General features: G+C 44.4%; 1 protein-coding gene across 2 annotated transcripts in view; it reads right to left on the reverse strand.

Annotated features, from left to right (window-relative positions):
* MST1 (macrophage stimulating 1) overlaps window positions 1–23,102 on the reverse strand; it is a 1,288,434-nt gene that overhangs the window by 150,146 nt on the left and 1,115,186 nt on the right. For both annotated transcript variants that reach the window (XM_069644177.1, XM_069644176.1), the window contains one exon: window positions 5,011–5,088. In XM_069644177.1, coding sequence (XP_069500278.1) covers window positions 5,011–5,088 — 78 coding nt within the window. The remainder of the gene's footprint in view (window positions 1–5,010; window positions 5,089–23,102) is intronic.

The raw sequence follows: 23,102 nt of genomic DNA on the forward strand, positions 1-23,102 counted from the left end.
TGGAGGATTTTGTGGCCTTGGGGGGTCCCTTTCATGGATTAGAGAAAAGCCTTTCAGTGCTTTACAGAAGGCCATGTAGTTCTTGTTGTGTCGAACGTGGGGAGGCAGTGAATTCCACAGTGTTGGTGCCAAGGTAGAGTCAGCGGACCCTTCAAACCTGGCTGAATTGGAGGCTGGAATCACTAGTAGGATGGCCGTGTTTGACGTTAGGGTGCATGTTGGGCGCTAGGGCATAATCTTTTCTTGAAGGTATGTTGGGCCGGTCTTGTGCACTGTGCGGTGGGTGATGCATAGGATTTTGAACATGGCCCTTCGTCCAATAGGAAGCCAGTGATGGGTGCGGAGAGCAGGCGAGATGTGTTCCCTTCGTCCCAGTGCAAGGAGGAAACTGGCAGCTGTGATTTGGAGCTTGGAGTCTTTGGAGTTTGTTAAATTGGTAGACAGGTGCACCCAACTACAAGGAGTGTGTGTAGTCCAGTCTGGACATTACAGTGGACATAATGGAAGGCAGTCTGTTGGGGTAGTTGAGGTAAGGGAAGATCTGTCTCAGATGCCTGAGGTGGTAGTGTCAGGAATTGTATACATTATTGATCTGGTGGGACAGGGCTAAGTCAGCGTCCATTGTGCAACCAAGGTTTTGACAGTTTTTGGAGGTAGGGGGAGAGCCGAGGGAGAAGGGCCAAGGGAGAGGTTGTGGGAGTAAAGCTGTGTTACAGCGCACCATAACCAACTGGACGAGGCCATTGACTCTGGCAAGCTCTCTCCTCCTACATTGACTTAAATGCAGCCTTCGACCTAGTCGACCACAACATGCTCCGTCATCACCTCATCGCTTCAGCGCATTTCACCCCAGAAGCATCTAAATGGATTTCATCCTTACTGTTCAACAGAACTTCTAGAGTCCTGGCGAGTGACGCAGCAGATACCCCTACTCCCATTACATGTGGCAGACCCCATGGCACCTGCATCTCTCCAACCTTATATAACATCTACACCAAGTCCCTCTTCAACCTCCTTGACTCCATCGGCACCTCTTACACCAACAACACCCAAATCCTCATCCCTCTATCTGGTAACCACTCCCATGACTCAGCCAAAGTTAATGCCATCTACGAAATCATTCAAATCTGGATGGCTAAACACAGCCTTTGTTTGAACGATGTTAAGACTGAACTTCTAATAATCGGTTACCCAGCATCTATCGCCAAACTTGACAATTCCTTAAAGTCTTTCACCATTGATGGCCACAACATCCCTGCTGCGTCTGCAGTAAAAGCTCTGGAGGTCTACTTTGATGCCACCCTCAATATGTCCAGGCAAGTGAACCACATTGCAGCCACCTCCGCTTACATCACTAAGTTGATCAATGCCACCAAACACTTCCTTTCCTCTGATAACTGAACCAATATCCCCCGTGCACTCATCGGATCCAAATTGGACTAATCTAACTCTCTACTGTGTGGCATCGCTGAGAAAAACTTAAATAAGCTGCAAGTGGTTCAAAATGATGCCCTGCAAGCAGCCACTGACCCGGGGAAGCAAGACCACATCTCAGAAACAAGCCACATCAGGGAAAGAATACAATACGCACCTACTTACCTCATCCAAAAGATTAAAAGACACGCCCCTACAAGGTCACCACATACGGCTTACACACGCTGCCTGGAGACTCCCAGATACCACCGTAAAAGAGCAGGGGCCAGTTTCCCAGTCAGGGCTGCTACCCTTTGGAACATGCTCCCACCCCACCTGCGGGCCGAGCCCTCCTACCAGTCCTTCAGAAAGAAGCTGAAAAGTCACCTGTTCAACTAACTGTGTCTTTACCAACATCATCCTGTACCTGCTTGTCTGTAACTAGCGCCTAGATGCCCAAGGGTTATGTGCACTGCTATAAATGCATGAATAAATAAATGATCTCAGTTTTCTCTGGGTTAAGCAGGATGTGGTTCCCTTCATACCATGTGTGTAACCCGTTCTCCTTTGCTTCAGGGTCCCAGACCATTTTCCAAATATATAGTTGTCCGACCCACTTTTATTTGGGTCCCAGACCTTCTTTCTCTTGGTTGCGGGTACCAGACTTGCAATGTTGTGTTGCATCCGCTTGGTTCGCTCTCCTGCCAAGTGTGCATCCCACTCATTTGTTTCAGTGTCCCAGACCCTCTTGGTTTTGGGTGCCGGTCCCACACTTGCACAATTGCGTTGTATCCATTTGGTTCACTCGCCTACCAAATATACAAATGTCTCTTATTCACTTCAGAGTCCCACACCCTCGCTTATTAGAGACCCAGACCACCTCTCTTTTGGGCACAGGTTCCATACTCGCACCGTTCTGTTGTATCTGCTTGGTTCAGTCTCCTGTCAAATATACAACAGTCACTTGTTTGGTGTAGGTTCCCAGACCCTCTTTCTCCAGCTCCTTACCTCGCCCCCTATGCTTCCCTGGACCTCCCACAGGCACGGGCGACCCTGCGTACTTGTTTGCTTCCTTTTTGGCAGAATCAGAAGTCCCCTGGCATCTGTCTCCTTCCTGGAGGCTCCAGCAGCGTTCAGGCCTCCTGCAGGGTCTGCAGAGTCCCTGCAGACGGAGGCTTCTCTGCAGTTGCGCGTTATTTACTTCCGCGCTTAGTCTCTCGTCCAGTTCTGGCCCCCGCTCTTCAGCTCCGGGGGACAGCTCTCCCTCTCTCGTGTCTCTCTAGTGCTTTTGTTTGAGCCTGAGCTTGAACTCCGTTGGAACTCCTGCGTTGGACTGATATTTTCTTTAGAGCCAATCACTGGCTTTGGAAACTGCTCGTTCGGTTGTTTGCAAGTGATCTTTGTACTCCTGGGCATTTTCATTACAGTACCCTCTTTCAAGCTTTATGCACAATACTTTATATTATCTGTTTTTTTCAGTGTTATTATGCAGGTCAGTTTGGCTATATGCACAATCATTTGTGTTGTTTGGTTTTTTAATGTTATTGTATTGGTTAGTTTGGCGACATGCATAATGCTTTATATTGTTTTGGTTTTCAATATTGTCATGTAGGTTGGTTTGACTACATGAACAATATTTTGCATTATCTGGTCCCCCAGTATTGTCATGCAAGTTAATTCCAGAACTACAGTCAAGATAGTTTGTATTAGTCGAGTTTTCAGTGTTAACATTTAGATTAGGTTGACTGACACGACAACACAATATATCGGCTCTGTCAAAGAAGGGGAAAGGAGGATTTAAATTTGGAGTAGTGGTTGGAGGCAACAGAGCTGGTGGATACTGCGTTATCTGGTGATGGTCATCCCCAATCCCATACAGGAATTCCTTCCCCAAAGTGATCCTCCCTCGATGTACCAACCCCAGGAGGACTATTGTACTGTGGACACACCCTCCCTGGCCCCATGAGAAAGGTCTCCTGCTTGGGAATAAGGGACGACATCCTCAGATTCGTCACACAATCCAGCTGTTGATGACAGTAGTGGTACGAAAGAAAAAACACACATAACATGGAAAAAGATGGGTAGAGATGGTGTGATATTTTTTATAAGCGAAAAAGGGACAGAGGCATCTCCCCAGCCTATGTTCCCTCGAAGCTGTGCCCATGTGCACTTACCCAGCTTCCTTCTGGGTGCCGCTCAGAAGAGCATTAGCAGCCCATACAGACCAGTATTACCTTTTCGAGCACCCACAAGGCACAAGCCAAAGCAAATCAGCAGGTATTTGCTTTCACTGTTAAGCATGATACATTATACAAACTCATTTCTATATGCAGGTCTAGCCCTATTGACATTATGCAGCTTTTACATTCAAGGACATGTTCTTTCATCATCAACTCATTTTCTTCTTCTGGTCCTCCCACTCGCTCGGAGCACACTACTCCAACATAATCTACAGATTTGCACCCAAATTCATTGTTCTTATTCAAATGCAGCTGTCCTCGCCACCCCAACAACACACATCCATCCTACCATTTCAACCATTCTGCTAGCTTCCTATGTCGTTTTGAAATAGCAAATGAATTGCTTGTACATTTAAGTAAAACATTGCAGAAACATTGTTGCACCAGCTGGGCACAGGAATTATAGGTTTACATGCCATGCATTATTTTCAGATAAGATTTTCAGCTCTCCCACGATTAACTTACACGCCTGTAAAGGAGCTCAGCGGGTTGATGTGCAGGTCGCAGGTTTTAAACCTGGCAAGGCCAACTTAGCCATTCATCTTTCAAAAGTTGTTTGGTTGGGTGATATTGTATGTAAATATGTTTTATGTAAAGGGCTTTGGCGAAAGCGCTATATAAATAACACATTATCAGTACTTTAAAAAATAAAAGAATTACCAAAATTAACATTGTTGCAGTCCTCAACAGCCCTCGCATGCAGAACTACAACACCAACTTCTAAATTTGATTATCAGGTGACTCTGCAGAACTATAATGTGTGTATTGCCTTATTGCCTTACTGAATCCAGCATTGGAAGCAGCTAAAGTGTCTCTTCCTTAATGCAATGTGAATAAGGTCTTGCTGGCTTGATATTTCCATTTCACCCACTTTTCCCACCTACACTCTATTTCTGTTAACTGGAGATCCCTCTTCAACATTGAGCTATGCTCCCAAAAGTTAATAAATATATCTAGAGTGCCTCTCATCAGCTTTGCCACCTTCTTGGCATCGCACCACGATAATTACTGGAACCTCACTGACAGAGAACGCCCAGCCAAAGATGACGTCTAGGGACCACACCATGCTAACCACACTAGAAAGATCAGAACACATCTTACCAGTGCTAAAAATTAAAGGAATTTGCAGAATCTGAATGGCAGTAGGCGGCGGATTCAGTGCAATCAGGTTGATTTGCTATAATTAAATGTCAGTACACAGATCTATAAAGTGAATGTAAGAAAGGTGGATGTATCTTTAATAAAATAAACCTTGCAGTGAAAGTGCTCTCTTTGTGAAGTTTGCTTCCCACAAAGTTGAGAGCCTGCTCAAAGCAAACATTGTACAAATACTTTGCAATGGCAGTAATCATTTTACCATGAGGAGAAACATTGTAGAGTGCTGATGATCCAATTCTCTTTGACCAGTGATCCACCACAGAAGTGCTCTCCATTCCTATATGGTAGAAAGAAAAGAAAGAGGTAGCACATCAGATCACATTAAAGTTACTCTACAGTGGCAAGTGCTTCACATAAAACACAATGCAAACAAAAGAAGGTATGCATTTTCCAAAGGACGATATTGCGTAAAAGAATGGGCAACGACTTTGGCATGTATGCGCTATGGAGAAGATCACAGCAACACTTTCTGACAGATTCCTTAAATTCAATTTGATTTGCGAACCATTTATCTCATACATAAATTTAGAGGCGAATCGCGCTGTAAAACCATGTCAAAGAAAAACATTCTCACTCCTATGAATTGCGCTAATGAATTGATGGATTTACATTGAGACACATGCACTTTATGGCCCGACCGGTCCACTGTACAAACAATACAAGTATGATTAACTGTCTTTCTTTTTCCCTGTACGCTGATCCACACCTTTTTCTTCTACTAAGTTATTTTAGGATTTTGTATTAATTGTTTATGAGTTGTGCACTGCATCTTAAAAAACGGATATAAATATTGTTAAAAAAACGAACTCTTCAAACGAATAGATACCAAGATCATTATTAGTTTTACCCAGTCACAAAGCAGATGAAACTGGTATAAAGACAAAGTGGATTTAAGATCTGCAGATGGTTTGATATTGAAAATCGTATCTTATGCACCAGTCGCAGACAGTAGATCCACATTTGCTATGTTTTCTGAGGGAGAAGCGATTCAGCAATGTCCTTAAGGGTCTCACAAGAACCGTTTAATAACTTTAGTGTCATGAGGAATCTACTCATAGCTTTTGTTAAAACCTACTAATTATATAAGCAAGCTAGTGGTTACTACCAAGCGCACTCAGCACTCGACAGAAATAATCTGTTTGTTCAACTAGATTATGGTCAACACAAGGTCACAGTTCTACATGTAGAGGCTATTCACTGTTGCATGTATTAACTGTACATGTATACTAAGCAGTTCTGGTGCTATTTCTACTCTGTATTTACAAGTCTCTGTAGAAATAAAGAACTGTCTCTGGTACACGCAAGGTCAAAAGAGAGTCACTAAAAATATACTCAAACCAGGACTAGAATGATCAAAGTTCCTGCCTAATGATTCTTGTCAAATCTCAGGATGAGTAGTTGCATGGGATGCTTGCCCTGATGCTTCACTTGCTCCAATGTTAAAAACAAACTAATGTTACCTCATGGGGATCAAATATTTAGTCTGTGTGTGTCAAGTAGTTTCCGGCCCTACAAACAAATCCAGTTATTAACAGGTCAAGTGATGTCTGTTCCTGGCATTCTGGTAGCAGTTGCATTGGCATTTAGGGTCTTCAGACAGTGAAGGAAGCTCGAGGGCCACCACAGAATTTCAAAGAAAAGAAGAAGAAATAACTCAGCTGATGCTGGTGGGCATTGGGACCATGTCTATCTAGAGGAAACAATGGTTCCAGTGGCTGGAAAGTTCAATGATGGTCCATTAGTAGCAGCCAATAAGCAGATGTACCTTTCCCATTTACTAGTGTTCTTTTGCCAAACAAACGTCTTGCAGTCGTAATCTGACTGTGCAGTAGGTCAATAACGCGGGTTTATCCGGTTAATGGTGCTCTTGTAGCTCAGTGTCCTCGCTTGAGTGTTAACGGTTGCCATGTAGGGTCACACAGTGCAATCTCGTAGAGATCAGGGAATCATTAGAATGGGCCATCCACTTGGCCCCACGGAATAAAGGACAAAAGGACAACTGCTTGATCTTTGGCTGATTGTAGGGCCTTGGGTATCACACCACAAGTCAAATCTTACCATCAGGGTTGTGCGATGATGAGTTGCAAATCGAGCAGAGCTTCATCACAGTCCTTCAGCCTAAATGTTTGCTTTGTGTTTCAGGGACTTATTCCAGCACCGAACAACATATTAGTGCAGACTGTCTCTCTGTATAGGAAATTTGGAACCGATCAGGGAACATGGGCTCCAAAACCTGGAATGCAGCCATTCATGATTCTGGCAGCCACCCAATCACTGGGGCTGCAGCATTTAAATTGTGCATGTCTGTTCCCAGGCTTTGGGTATCTATAGCCAGCCAAGATTCCTTATACTTAGGCACTACTATGAACCTGTGTGGAAAAAAAACACATGCCTGAAATAATTGTACAGAATTCTGACTTCTATTTTGTAAAACCTATTGATATAACTGTCATTTTGCCTTTGTTATATTCTGTCTGTACTCATGTTCTTTTCAGAACCTATAAGACTATGTAAACTAAAATGCATTCTCAATATTTTATCATTCTTCGAGTGTACATATTTCAAAATAATAGCTGTGACAATATCAATGATTTCATGTTTTTTTACTATGATTTGTGGTTTAAATTGTTCATACTTCAACTTTTAAAATGGGAATATTAACCAATAGAAATGTACAACTGAAACAAAAAGTAAAAGAAATTCCATTAGAAAAGTAGAAGTTAACATCACGCCTTAAGGAAGGCATGGTAGCAATAGTAGACACAGACACAATAGATGCAAGTTTCAAAAACCTTAATTTTGGTGATTTGGTTGGGTTGCTAGAATTCCTAACTGGCCCTAACTCTAGAATGGGAGTAGTCTCGACCATTAAACAATTAACAAGTGCAAGTCAGTCTAGTTAAAATAAAAAGGCCTATAATAAGAAAACCTAATTTTGCCCTCCTTCTCAAAACAAAGGAGATACGCGTTATAAATGCCATAGCATACATATCATGCATAAGGAAAAATATAGTGTCTTAAAAGAAATGTCAGAATGGCTTAGGTAACAACTCCCTTGCCAACGTTCAGCAGCACAAGGTCTCGAAAGTTTCCGAAAAATGATAGGTGGATGGCCGAGTTCAATCAGTCTTGCACAATTTGGCTTACTGGTACAATTCAACAGTTCAGGCTTGGACTTCAAGCTTTTGGCAGTTCAATCAGTTCCTTAGACTTTGTCCGCTTTCTCAAAAATACATAGTTCTACTTTTGACTTTTACTTTGCCACCATTCACACAGGCTTCCCTCCGCCGGGCTCAAGCCTGCCTCTCTTTACACATTTCCATTTTTACTTGATCACAGTTCAGCACAGGCTTCCATCCATCCACCGAGCTCGAGCCTCTTTCTTTGTGAGGGTTCCCTTCCCCACATTTTGTCTTTATATCTTTTTACTGTCAAAGACTTTCGAAACTGCAATGATTTTACGTAGACCTCTGCATGACCACTTCGACCTGTTTAAACAATTCAACAATCAACAGCTTTTCCACATCTTGCAACACCAATCCTTCCTGGTACTTGTAGTTTCTTATTCTCTTTACTTCGCCCTCTTGGCATCTTTCAAAATTCATATATTTTGCAGACTTGGCACATTCAGAGTTCACATACTTTGCTTTTCATTTATTCAACTTTCGCTCGGGATCGCAGTTACTTTCTTGCCTTCAGTTCCTATTTAACTCAGAACAATTCACAGACACTTTTGAATGTGCGATTCCGCCTGGCTGGGCCACACTGTTACTTTGTATACTTTCTTCCACATTCAGCAATTGTCCTTTCCATTATGTATTTTATTGGCACACGCGTAACCTTCAACTTTTGGTTACAGTTACTTTTGTTTTTAACACAAACCGAGCATTTGTTGCCTTCGATAACTCACTGGTCGCATTAATTGGGCTTCTGTTAGACGCCTTTCATGTAGCAGTCAAGGACACTACCAACGCCTTCTCTGCTCCTCCCCAACTCGGTTGTTCACCCGGGAGGGTAGCGGACCGCTTTGAAGCATCTTAAAGGTTTCTTATTTCCGCTCACTCGGTTTCAGTCTTGGAACGCCTATGGCTTCCAGAAAGTGTGGAATTCTCGTCTGGCTCTCTCTCGTTCTCCGCCACTGCTGATCAGCCCCTTAGCCTTCCAACTTCCATAGACTGGTTTGCATCAGCCCCGAAAGAGCTGCTCCTTCTCGTACCCAGCCTCGCTTAGAGTGTGCCTGTGTGCGCCATTTTTTAGCCTGACAGAGTGTTAACAAGTGGCAAGTGTAGAAAGTTAGGATTACGTGCCTGACTCTGCCTGGTCTCATTAAAGGGACAGAGCCTTTGCAAGTCAGTAAAGGTAATCTTCCAGGCCTCATTCCTCATCTTTCTCGGCTCAGTAGTGTTGTCAATGTGTAGTGGGGAGGAATTATGGGAGCTCTAGTTTCCCATAAAATAAGCAGGGATAGGGGTCTTTCTTTTGGCCCTTGCGTACACCTACCATGTCTCACCATCAGGTGTTCTCCTTCAATCCCGGAGGACACCCTGCCCAAGTGATCCTCCCTCGCTTGTCCACCCCCAGGGTCGAGATACAAAAGCAATGGCCTTTCCCTGGCCACCTGAGTACAGGATGCTAGGGGATTAGATTGTGAAACACCCTCTGGTTTTCACAAAATGCATTGTATTTCTATCTATCATGCTATGTTTCAAAGAGGTGAGGAAGAAACCATGCTGGCATTACCTCATTTCATACATATGGCAAAAGGAATGTGCAATATATTTGATTTTTTTCTTCAAATAATTAAACATTTTAAAAAGAGTTCTCTCCAATGAGAGATTTATTTTTCCTCTTCAGTCTTATGATTACAGTGATCAAACTTATCTTGTTTTGCACTAAAAAGAAGTATGCTATTCGTAAAGTATTGGTATTATAGACCAAAAAAGATTCAATAAACTGCACTATCTACATAGTTGCTTTATATAGGTTTTCGGACCATAGCTTGGCCCACTTGCATCCCCCAGCCTGCTGAAGCAATGGGAATATGCCTGGAGGTAGTCCCTACTAAGATGGCCGCTGCCACGAGGTCGACTACTTCACAGAAGCCTGCAGTGGAGAAGATGAAGAGATCCTATTGGGCATACACATATGAAAAAGACCTGCCTTAACAGAACCGGAAGGCAGAGCTGGCCATTTCCAAAGGCTGGGTCTGCCTTCACAGAGCTGGCCGTTTCCAAAGGCTAGTTCATAAGGCCTTTGCAGCGCTCAGCCACGCACTGCCAAACACTATCAGGGACACAGCAATCAGAGGCTTCCAGTGCGACAACCACACCGAAAAAGGTAAGCGTGCATTTGGCCCATGGCAAATTGCCGCTGCATCTACTGTATTGCTTACGGCATCATCAGCTGCACCTCTATTAGCCCCGTTGCCCCATGCCCTCAATCACCTCAACTTGCCCACTCACACACTCCTGTCGGCACCTTGCCACCTCAAGCAAGCACTGCGACTCAACCAGAACAGCCCGCTCACATCCCCCCACCATTCAAACTGCTCACTGCATCACTCCAGTGTGCCTACCTGACCCTGTGAGCACCACCGCACACATAGCATCAGCCAGAACCACCTACCGCACCACATTCCACACAGTGCACAAAATAACCAGTCCACAGCAGAGCACCCCAACAACTCCACCCCTCACCACCCGCACCCCCATGCAAGCCAGCTAACACCATAGACATCCACCAAACTCTGATTTTGTCTGCCTGTACTGCCTTTGTCACACCTTACACAAGCTAAGTGTACCTGGTTTTAACAGCGCCCCGATTCCTAAGGATTTTGCGCACTTAATAAATAAACACAGGTCTCTTCCTCTCTCAACCTTTAGTCCTGTGAACTCTTGTATTTTAAATCCACAATTAGTGTACCTTCTTCTTGGCAGTATTTTTGGCTTAGCCACAACTCGCCTCTCATACAGTTCACTCCACGAGGGTTTAATCTTTCTCACCCCCTGGTTTTCACTTCCTTCAGAATTGCTCATAAAGATTTCTAAAATAGCCCAGGACTCGCAACTGTAGCCTCCACTGCTTCTCCATTGCCAATCTATTGTGACAGAGAAGATTGAGTTGGCTTAATCAGGAAGTTAAATCCTTCCAGAGCAGAAGGCCCGGATGGTTTGAATAACTTTATAATAAGGCAGAATCCAGAAGGGTGGGCTGAATTCTGTTTTATGCTGTTCAACCATATCAGTCAAGTCCGTCAGATTCCACTCTCTTGGAAAACAGCACTGATTGTGCCGATTTTCAATAAGGGCGCTAGAGGAGATCCAAAAAATTATAGACCAAACGCCCTTCTTGACTCTCTTGGCAAGATCTACACCTCAATTCTTCAGAGACAGCAAAAACATTGGGCTGTGGTGGCTGGTGTTCTCGATAAAAGACAGGTGGACTTCACCAAAGGTATTGGAATTAATCTAAATGTGTTCTTGTTGAACAACTTGACATTGAAGGCTATAGCAACACAACAGGAAGTTTACCTAGCCTTTATAGATTTAGAACAAGTGTAAGGGATTTCAATCAGGCACACACCCAAGTCTTGCCTAGTATGTAGTGCGTAAGTTGAAACCCTTATTTATTTTTATCTCGAAGTTCAATATTCTGAATGATATACCACTCGTATCACACCCTTCTCAAAATACCCCCCTGGTCACACTGAACCAGGCATCAGGCTAGTTTGCAACGGTAAATATTTATTTATTTAGAATTTAAATCACAATATATTTTTAATAGGTAACATCAATCACCAATGGGTGACAAGAACAAGGAATACCATCTTTATTACACTGGGAATCAGGTAATGAACACAAAAAGAATGCAGCACAGAACAGGATACTTTTGGGTTGGTTTGGAACAGATAGCGCTATGGTTAGAGGTTCGCCCTGCAACACCCCTCAAACCACCAATAGGCAATTTAAATAGACGTGAGGAGAGAGCAGGTACTCTGGAATATTACAGAACAAACAGAATATCACTCTATCACTCCCACCTTTCCCCCTTAAACACAAGAGAAAAAAGGATTTGACTTTTCAACTGTCAGTATGGCTTTGCAACTAGCTGAGCACAAACACTACATGTGGTAAAAAATGCTTAAATTATTATACATTTCCATGGGAGCCGCTTTGAACGGATGCAAGCAAGCAAAAGCAATTATTTAATCAAAAGAAAACATTTGGAATCTCAAAAGCAAAGTGGGAAATAATTTAAAAGCAATTCCACGTGCAAAACTTTTGCAAATGTAAATTCGCTGCAAACTTTTACTATGTGATTGTTGATAGAAATTGATCAATCACACTGTTTCGCACTGCGACTTTGGGTTGTGGAAGTAGCTAAGGCTGCTAAGTATCATTGGGAATTGAAATTTAATTTCTATCTTTAAAACTGAGGGAATTATAGAGGTTCTAGTGAGAGGTGTTTTTTGGCAATAAAGACACGAATTTGGACAAGAACTTCAGTTTAAAATCGGAAAATATGGCTTATGCTTCTACTCAAGACTAGAGCATGCAGACTAGACAACAAGGTTGGGCCGCAGTAAGCTCTGAGACGGATTCATGACTTCAGTAACAGATCCCCAGCACCTTCCACGGTGGAAACAGTCCACATACTCAAAGTGGGATTTATGGATGAGAGTTACACAAATAAAAATTACTATGAAAATGATGCTTTGGCAAATAGACAGAATACGATAGCACTAAAGATTTTGACACTGTTACTGGTTATGAAAGTAAGAGTAGTTCAGAGATTTAGATTGGAACAAGATAATGCAAGGTAAACAATAGTTCTCTAGCATCCTGTTAATACAATCCACTGGGATTTAAGATTTTTGGTCCGCCAAGATTCTGGTCAATGGATCGGTCTATCAGGAAAGGACAGCACATCAGTCTCAGGACAGGATCAGCTAGGCCGATCACCGGAACTGCACAGGATCTACCCTTCTTGTTTCTGGGCATTTCAAATCAGCGGGATGGCCAGTTCATCAGGCAAGCATTTGTGGTAGCAAGCAAAATAGTTTCAGGATGCTAGTTTCAGGATGCTTTCCCACACCACAGCGCTACACTAGGTTGTAAGGATTTAGTTGAGGATTGAGGCCTTGCTGAAAATGGTTCAGCTATTGCTTGGCCTGGTCCTTGGCATCTGGATCTGGAAGGATGTTAAAAGCTGGATGTTGAATGCTGGATAAGAGTGCTTCGCTGGAATCAGAAGATAGAGTATCCTGTGTGTTGTCAGCTGTCTCCATTTATCCTTTTAAATGACATCATAAAAATGTGTGTATGGGCCAGCTTAACTAAGCTTGCCCCTGTGAACTAGGATTTGATTAGAGCCTCATCTCCGCCTTGCACACGAGTGATTGGATCAAGGACAGATGATGTCACGTTTATGGTTTGGTTTTTACAATCCTTAGAAACCTCCCCAGCCACTAGTATCAAAATCAAATTTTGTCCCAAATACATATTTACACATTTGTAACCTCTCTGAAAATCAAATACAAGGATTACATATATTATGGAGTATCTGTTCCACAAAATCCCACAGCTGTTAGACCTTGTTTCGCCTTTTTTGCAGCATTTTGTCAATTTCTCCATGAAAACATTTTCCAAACTTTCTCCAAATTGACACAAATATGCTACAATTGTAGCATAAATACAGTTCCCATAAAACCACATATATTGCCATGCTACATAGTTCCCCTATGTTTTGCAATGTAGGACCAAAAATTAGAGTAACAAATCTGCCCGTTTTATATTTTTCACCATTTCTGATAGCGAGTTATAAGTCTCTAAAAATTGTTCATTACAGATTCTAAGCAGCAAATGGTCCGCCTTTTGTCTGTCTCTGGAACTCAAGGAGTAGCCCCCTCCTTTGGGATTTCCTTCAGCAAGCCAAGTTTACGACCTCTTCATATGTCCATTTCCTGGCCTGGAGAATCTGCCATTGTTCAGTCTCTGGCTGCAGACAAAAGTCTGTCCTAGCCCACAATTATAATATGTCAGGGAGTATCTGCCGAGAGGGATGCCCTCCCCTTGGGTGGAAACTTGTTTCTCAACTTCTGGCAGGCCCAGCCAGGCTTGTTTAATATTAATTTTTTTAACTTGAAATCCAACATGAAACAAACTTGTTTCATCAGATGACAGTTAAATTACATTCTTAGATTTAAACATGTAGAATCGAAAACAACTGAAATCTGTGTTCCTTTCAGCAACAATCCTTTCATATTTGCTAATCCGGCAGGCTTTTAGTTTAGATAACTTTAAAGTTTAGTCAGGAGAGCCCAATTGACAGGGGCTGTCATTCACAGGCAATCCAGTTTTGCTAAGAAATGTTTTGCTCTTTACATTTCAGGACTTTGTACATTCACAGCGCTTCCTTAGGTTAAATGAATTTTAGGGCCAAGCAACATTTTGAGTGTTGTCAAGTGTTATGTACAGAGTCTCAGCAGTAAAGTAAATGTCATTTATAGGCACATTTTTGAGTTTCATTGGCTCAGCGCTGCTTATCCCTTTGCACTCTATGTGTCCTTGTCATGGAGCCTGTTAGGGAGAATTCTCTGTAAGGCTAATTTCCCAAACCTAGTGAGTCCCCCAGCAGCTTTGCTGGATTTGTGGGGTTTATTTTTTTCTCTCCTGCTAAGAGTGAGATTGTTTTTGCTCCCACTCTTAGACATGATTTGAGGTGTTCCTTTAACTTTCCATGTGTTTTATGGGCTATGGGATCTTTTACTCCATAGGGTCTCATGTGTTTTTTGATGTGGGTTACACAGTACCCTCCGTGCCGTAACCCAGGGGTGTCGTAGCGACCCCACAACATAGACTCCATACCCTAGGACTGACTACTGTCTCCCAGGGCATGTAAAGTCACCATTGGCTTTGCTAGTCCCACATTATGAACAGAAACCAGTACAAACCATCATATTGTGGACATACTGGTCGGGGCAATTCGATTGCCCCGGGGTTCTGTTTTTATTCGAGGGGGCACATCTCCGTCCCCCCTGATTGAGTTTTGGCTGGTGGCAGTGGATACTACTTTTTATATTCGACCGCAAATATATCTCTATGGGATTTTCCCATTGTTCGAGGTTACCAACTTTATTATTTAATTCTTATAGCCTCGAACATACCGCTGGTTTATTCATTTAATATTAATTCGCCGGTTGGTATTTTGTGCCAGAACTCGATTCTAAAATAGCGTTTGTGTTCTCTTCTGTGACTCCAACCCAAGTCGAGCCCTTTGTTCCACTTTTTGGCGGGCTTCTCCACAGAAGCCTCCAAAATTGGTGCCACTCTGTCTGGGTACCACAGGGGGTGTGTGAGGGGGTTTAGGCACCCTGGACTGAGTTACCTTGGTAACTCAAGTTGCACTCTTGTGTGATTGGCCCAAGTGGTGAGCCGGCTGGCTCACCACTTAGCATGTTTGATTGACAGCTAGGCTGAGTGAATGGGGGTGTGCTGCATAAAAGCAGGGCTTTGGGGACTGGAACTTCAGACGTCGCCACAGGACCCAAGAATCCGAGGAGGGAGAAGCTGAGCCGGCCTGCAATGAGGACACCACCGGTGGAGCCCTGCTGAACCGTCTCACCACTTTTCCCAACGACAGAGGAGATCTCCAGCCCAGAGAGTCTTATTCCTTCGACTGGTGGGGGTAACCAGTCTACCTTCTTTTCGCCTTCCTGGAGCATCTTGTGGCCGCCTTGCCTGTGCCAAGCACCCCGGCAACTGGGATACCACGTTTTCACCACTACCGCGAACCGAAAGGGTAGTTCCTTTGTACCGGATAACTCCGCGGCTGGTTTCTTCCCTGACCTTCATCTTTCCTCCACGACGAGATCTTCTCTTCCTCTGGACGACGCTGCGACTTGCACCCGCTGCCAGAAACAACTGCCCCCGCTGGAGGATCCTCTCCATTTAAGGTACTGTGTTCCGCCTGGCTTCCCTTGCAACCGATTGAACGGGGTGTATTAAATCCTCGTCCCTCGAACTTGGGTTAGCCAGGGACACCTTAGCTAACTTTTCTGAACTGAACTAAACCTTTTTCGAACTACCTCCCCAAACTTCGAAGACTCTGTGTAACTGTCTGATCTTGGGCATCTTCCGCCTGGCTCCTTTGAAGTGGGCCTGGCACCAAAACGTCCTTGCTCACCAGTAGACTGTGCCTTCCTAACTTGCTGTGGTTCTTTAAAAAGTGTTTAGTGTGTATGCTTCCATAATTCTGCTTTTTCCCTCCCTTTTTATTTAACTTGTTGGAGTGCCATCGAACGTTAAACGCTCACCTCTGTCTGGAAATAAGTGGTGTTAACTAAGACTTGTCCAACAAGTAATCGGGGATGTACATATGATAATAGTGATTGTGTTTTGAACTTATCTTACCAATTTAGTGCTAGTGTGTTTTATAAGTGTGTTAATAAATAATTATATACTTTTACACCCAAGCCCTGGTCAGAGTTTACTTGTTCTATTGTGTTCGCTTGACCTATTGTGTATACTCTATATACTGCCTAACTCTTCTTGAGGGAAGTCTGACTGCTCAGCCACAGTTACCAAGTGAATCTGTGTGGTACAGACTGCTACCAAGTGGGTTTACTGCCAAACACCTGTAGTCTTAAATCTTTTGCAGTGGTCCCTAAGGGAACTGCACAGGTTTCTGCCTAAAAGAGCCCACTGGCACTTTTTTGCTCTATTCCACCACAAATGCAGCATGGGTGGCAGGTTGTGCAGCCATCTTTTTGTGTGTGGAAAATGCGGTTTTGGAGCGCAAAAGAATTTTGCCGCCATTTTGCTGTTTCTCGCACCATATAAAGCAGAGTGGGTCAATAGATCCCACACAAGCGTTCAACACCATCAACATAATTTAACTCTGGAATACATTAAGAACATGGGGTTGCCTGGCTGAGCTTTGGGAGGCAATAATGGCGCTGTATTCCTCAACCTCAATACAAATTAGAATGTTGCAAGAGGGCTTGTTGAGTCAACCAACTAAGACATGCAGAGGGGTAAAGCAGGGGTGCGCTCTTGCTGCCTCTCTTTTTGTCTTATATATGTCTGACATGGCGGCAATGTAAAAAGACTTAAGAGCTTCCCCCCGCCTCCAAAGTGGGGTGGCGGTATTACGCTCCCCAAGAGATAACACCAATCCACAAACCAACGAGCACCTTAATCCTATTGCTGGTACTCAGTCACTCAAATGGGACAAGGCCTGTCAAGTTCATTTTGAAAGTGAGTTGCTGGAGCAAGCATCACAAACTGAACCCGCCAGTACAGAGCCTGTGGCGCCTATTAGTCCCATTATAGCCGCCAACAAAAGGATTGAAATCTCTAATATGTACATGACCTGCTCTGCACTGGAACCACCTCCTTTTTCCCTGGTTTTCACTCAGAATTTGAGTCAAAAAATGCTTTAACCACCCGCATCAGTGAATGCCATATGCAAGCTGGGATCCTTGCAGAATCGAAGTCTAAGAAAGTGTCAAATGCCTAAAGTAGCTGACACTTGTACACATGACTGTTACGGACCAGAGAAACTTTGTCATTACTAACATCCGCAAGGCTGAAGGTCCGGAATCCAGAGAAGCTTTGCGATATAAGGTCCTAGCTTGGTTAAGACAAAGGACAGGGCCGGGGGTGGTCAGATTATCTGACCTTAAGATTCTTTGTAGGGTTGACCTTAAAGACTGGTGTTCGCATTGTGATAATGACTGTTCTAGTGGGCTGTGGGTCTAGTACTTTACCTATGGTCCTTAGATTTTGTAAATATCTCCCCAGAGGGTCTTCTAGGTGTACTCTAATTATCTGATATTTAACTGTGTTTTGGGAGTTCTTTATTTATGTAGCTTCTTAAATGTTTTTTTCTTATTAAGACTCTGGCGCTCACCATCTTTTAGAGTGTTGGTTTGCACCTTTCCGTAGGATGTTCCATAGACTGTTTTTTTTTGTTATTTGTACAACCTGTTTGTATTGATGGTGTTTTGCTTTTTGTTCCTGCGCCCGTCAGCCTTCAGGTACCTTGGTGCGCGTTATAAATTATTAAGCAAACATACAAACAAAATCTATGACCAGGACATCCCGTGGGTATTGTATGTAGATTACTAGGTTATGATGGGATTAACCCCCATTGGTCTACAAATACGATTACACCAGCTGAACCTTTACATTAAGGAGAATAAAATGAAAATAAACAAAGAAAACAAAAAAAATGATCTTAGAAAGCAGACACAGGAAGACTAAATCTAAATTCTCTTGGTCTATTGACAATGAAACCCTACATAAAGTAGATTCCATGATATATTTGGGTGTACATTTGAATTGTAGTTAAAAAAATAAAACTTGGATTAACGGAATCAGATCTAAAAGCTGTCGTCTAGCAAATCAAGCACCAATAATTCTGTCTCTCTAAAAAAAAATAAAAAATAAAGAAATCAGGGAAATTCACACTAATACCGGTAGTGGTGTTTTATAAACAAAAGGTTGCTCTAATTTTAATTAATGGAGCAGAAATCGCATTTACTATCCCACCAGAGTGTTGGGATATGATAGAAGGGCAATGTTGGAAAAAAGTCCTCCCACTACCGAGCGCACTGCCAGTAGCACAAATACAATACAAATTGGACTTGCAATCTTTAAAGTCCATGATTAAATGGTGAAAACTAGATTTGTACCGGAAATGTATTGACAAAGAACTGTTGCACCCTTTGGAGATACTGAAAAATTGAGATGAATCAAAGAAGGAGCTGGTTCTGGACGATTGAAAAAGAGTGCCAAGATTGCATCACATTACTTAACCAATCGAAAGAAATTCTGATAATAAACCCTGACAATATCAAACAGCATATAAAGAGACAGGACTGTATAGACACCCAGTCCAAGTGAGCTTCATATAAAGCACCCTTGGATTTAGTCCATGAAGCTAGATCTCTGATTCAACTTCCGCGATACCTAGTAAAGTTTCAAGTCTCAAACATTCAGAGATGTTCATGCGACTAAGATTAAACATACTGCCCACGATGGAGATTCTCGGGATGAGAGGGCGGACTCCTCATAAGAGCCCGACATGCAGATTCTGCAAAATTAGTGGGAAAGTTGAAACCCTAAAACACCTGGTAAAAGAATGTGAGAGTCTGGCGTCAATAAGGCAGAGACATTTGGGCGATGTAGCTGCTGATCACAGTTCGCCAACCATAGATGAATGGTGGAACTTATTACTGGTGGGGGAAAATGGAATATGATTCTAGCAGTAACAACATTCTTAATTGATGTTCTGGGTTTGTAATAGAGTGCGACTAGGTTAAAGTGACATGACTGAGGAATGATGAAGCAAGACATAATTGTATCAATATGTGATCATTTAAGACTATTTTTAGAATTCCTTATCGAGGATGACACTAATTAGATGTTTGTTTTAGGAATGACTGTAGAACACATTTAGACATTTGATATAACATATGATTTTTTTTTTCAATATAACATTTTATTGGCATTTATAAACAACAAAGGCTTCATTATTCTTTGTGACATGCTTTTGAGTGAAACATGGTAAACAAGAAAAGAGAACATGCCTTAACTGAGTTAAAAAGAACAAAAACAAAACGAAAGGGGGGGAAAGAGTGGGGGGTGAGTTTCGGGGTGGTCCGGGGGAGGGGTTGCGTCAAGTCTCAGATCGAAGTTACAGGGTATGGGTGCTGTGGTTGCGATAGGGTAGGCAGCCATGTGCGCCGGATCAGGGGGCCGCTAGGATGTTAGTCCATTTTAGTTAGCCAGCAGAGCGCTGGAGGTTGTCTGGCCACTCCCGGGAATCTTTACACCAAGTCCAGGAATGGGCACCAGGTGCTGTGGAACTTGTTTTGGTTGCCCAGGTGGATGGCAGTAATTTTCTCTGCAGCGGCGATGTCCCAGCATTTGACCCACCACACAGGGATTGCGGGGCCTTCCTGAAGTTTCCACAGCTTGGCGATTGAAATCTTGGCTGCGGTCAGTAAGTGTGTGCAGAGGTCCGCCAGGTTGCCGGTCATCGGGAACTGTCCTCCTCCTGTGTCTCCCAGTAGGACAATCCCGGGATCTCATGGTATTGATAGGCCTGTGATCTGTCGGATTTGCTCCAGGACCTCCCTTCAGAACTTCTCTGCCTTCGGGCATTCCCAGAGGAGGTGGAACAACGTTCCTGTGTCCGTGTAGCCCCTCCAACAGTGTGGCGGGATAGCGGGGCTGCATTTGTGAACAATTTCTGGTGTCATGTACCACCTGTAACAGACCTTGATGGCTCCCCCTTTGTTCGTTACGCATTTAGAGGTCTTATGGGTTCTTCTCCAGATGCGCTCCCAGCTGGTCCTGCCTAGTTCTCGGCATACGTCTCTCTCCCACCTTGTCATGTAGGGCTCCTTAGAGTCGGGGTCTGCCCTGTCCAGCAACCTGTACAGGGTGGAAATCTTCCCCTTAGGTGGGGTTGTTGTTAGCGTGAGCTCCAGTGCCGTCAGTTGTCTGTGCCCATGTATTCTCATTGAGTCATGTGACAACCAATGACGGAGCTGGCTGTAGTGAAACCTTTCGGTTTCCGGTACCTGGAATTTTCTCTTGCAATCGTCAAAGGTGAGTGGAGAGTCTCCTTCATAGAAGTCTGCTACGCGCTGCAGGCAGCCCGCCTTCCACTTAGAAAAAGCGTTCGGCCCTTGGCCTGGGGTGAAGTCCGGGTTCTCCCAGATCAGAGAGAGTGGACCAACCATGCTCCTCCAGTTCCACTTCATTGCCGCCTGTTTCCAGCTGCTTACCGTGTTCCTGGTGGTCGAGAGGGGCCCGGCGTTCGGGGGAGTTTTGGGCCATGTGATGTATGGGAGGAATCCCGGTGGGTATTGTCTCCTGTCCTCCTCCAGCTTTAGCCTGCGGGGCTTGTTGATGCCAGGTTGCCACATGAATGCCGCAGAGAGCTGGGCGGCTAGGCAGTACCTTTCGACCTCCGGACCCGGGGCTCTTAAGTAAGACTTTCCTGGTTACTCGAGGCTTCTTCCCCCCCCCAAACAAATTTTAGCATGTTTGCTTGCAGTTTCTGTTTGGCTTGTTTAGGTATTGCTACCGGGAGGGCTTGGCAGTGGTAGAGCAGTCTAGGGACCAAGTTCATCTTGAGTGCTGCGATTCTTCCTAGCCAGGATATTTCCTGATCTTGCCAGAGGGCCATATCCGACTGTAGGTCCTTCAGCAGGTGCGGGAGGTTTACTTTGTAGGTGCGTTCTACTCGCTTCGGTAGGCGGATGCCTAGGTAATTTAAGTGGGATATGGCCCATGAGATTGGGCAGCAGGCCGCTATAGAGTCCAGCGTTGCTCTTGGAATGTGGATTCCCTGTGCTGTGGACTTCGTAAGGTTGATTGAGAATCCTGATGCTGACTTGAAGCTGCTTAGCTCCTCCCATAGCGCAGTGAGGGATGTGCTTGGCTGCGCAAGTGTTAGCAGTACATCGTCAGCGTATAGGGCCGCTTTGTAGGTATTGTCCTTGAGTTTGAGGCCCAGGATTGACAGGTTCTGCCAGATTCTGGAGGCGCACGGCTCCATTGACAGGGCGAAGACAAGAGGCTACAAGGGGCAGCCTTGGCGTGTGCCTCTAGTGATTTCGATTCTTGGGGATCTGGCGCCGTTGATCCTCAAGGTTGTGGTGGGATGCTGATAGTTAGCCATCATCCATTTCAAGAATTTCGGGTCAATTCCATAGTGACACAATGTCTCCCTCATATAGCCCCAGTCCAGCATGTCAAACGCCTTGTGTGCGTCGAGCGAGGCCACCACTAGCTCTTCTCCAGTTCTATTGGCTGTCTCAATGATGTTTAAGGTGCGCCTGATGTTGTCTGAGGTGTTGCGCCCAGGAATAAAACCCGTTTGGTCTGGGTGAATGAGGTCTGGGAGGAGATTTTGGAGTCTACATTCAGTAGAGCAATTGGGCGGAATGACGCACAGAGTTCTAGGTTTGCTCCTGGTTTTAGAATCAAAATTTTGACCGATTCCTCCATGGAGGGGGTGATAGAGCCAGTTTCGAGGAAGGAGTTGAAAAGTGAAGCTAGGTGGGGGGCCAGGATGTGGTTGTATTTCTTGTAAAATGACGCAGGCAGCCCGTCTGGGCCAGGAGCCGTGTTTTACATGGAGCGGATCACTTCAGACACCTCCTCCGAGGATATAGGGTGTTCCAGGGTGTCCATCTGTGGTGTGGGTGGCGGGGTGGCCTTGGGATCGTGCTCAGGTAGGCGGCGTGTGCTGCTGCTTCCGTAGGGTTCCCCGACATTACCTTCATATGGTGCTCGGTCATGATGGTCATCTTTTCGGCCTCAAAGCATTGTGGGGTCCCGTCTTGGTCCTGTAGGACTGCAATGTTGTTCATGGTGTGTATTTTCTTGAGCTTATATGGGAGTAGGCGGTTGGCTTTGTTGCTGTTCAGGTAATAGTACTGCTTCGTGTATGTCAACGCTCGGGTGTACGGTCTGCCAGGTGCATTTCCAGGGCTACTTTACCTTTGCGTAGTTTGTTCCATGACCTTGTTGATTGGCTTCGTTTACGGTTTGCCTCTTTCTGTGCAACCTCCGTTTCCAGTTCTTCTGATTTTAGCTGATGCCGGCGCCTGTGTGCTGCTGAACAGTTCATGGCGACCCCTCGGATCACTGGCTTCATGACATCCCACACCATAGCCTCTATAGACCCTTTTCCCACGTTCTCCGTGAAGTAGTTACTGAGGGCTTCCGACAACTCCTGGCTGTCTGCAATGTCTGTGAGGAGATAGTCCTGCAGCTTCCAGGCAGGGAGGTCTCCACGGGATCTCGTTTACTGGCGGGAGCAGCCTCTCTGGACTCGGGGTGCGCTACGCTGTGGTTGGGGAAGCGCTGCACGGGGGCCGCAAGTCTGCCCCTGAAGTGCTGGGTTAATCTCGGCGCAGGGTCGGGAAGATCCCTCAGTGCCCCCGCTGAGGACCGGAGTCCTATGCGCCCTGTTCCTGTCCAACATATGATGTTATATGAATTATTTTTGGATTTGGATTTATCAAAGGGTTGTAATAAACCAAACATAATTAAACAATAAATAAATAAAAAGACTGATGATGAAACCAATTTTTCCAAATCCGGGCTTGCAGAGAAGTTTGTTCCAATAATATTATTCAAATATTTATTTTCCACCATTAGCGAGTTTAGTTTCCAACCTTGGCACATGTTTAACAGAGAACCATTGTTGTCAATTGTGAACGAACTGTCACAAACATCATCCATAGTAGCAGGAAAGAGTTATTGG

The sequence above is a fragment of the Ambystoma mexicanum genome, chromosome 2p (genome assembly GCF_040938575.1).
Source record: "Ambystoma mexicanum isolate Mex_15411 chromosome 2p, UKY_AmexF1_1, whole genome shotgun sequence".
Lineage (NCBI taxonomy): Eukaryota > Metazoa > Chordata > Amphibia > Caudata > Ambystomatidae > Ambystoma > Ambystoma mexicanum.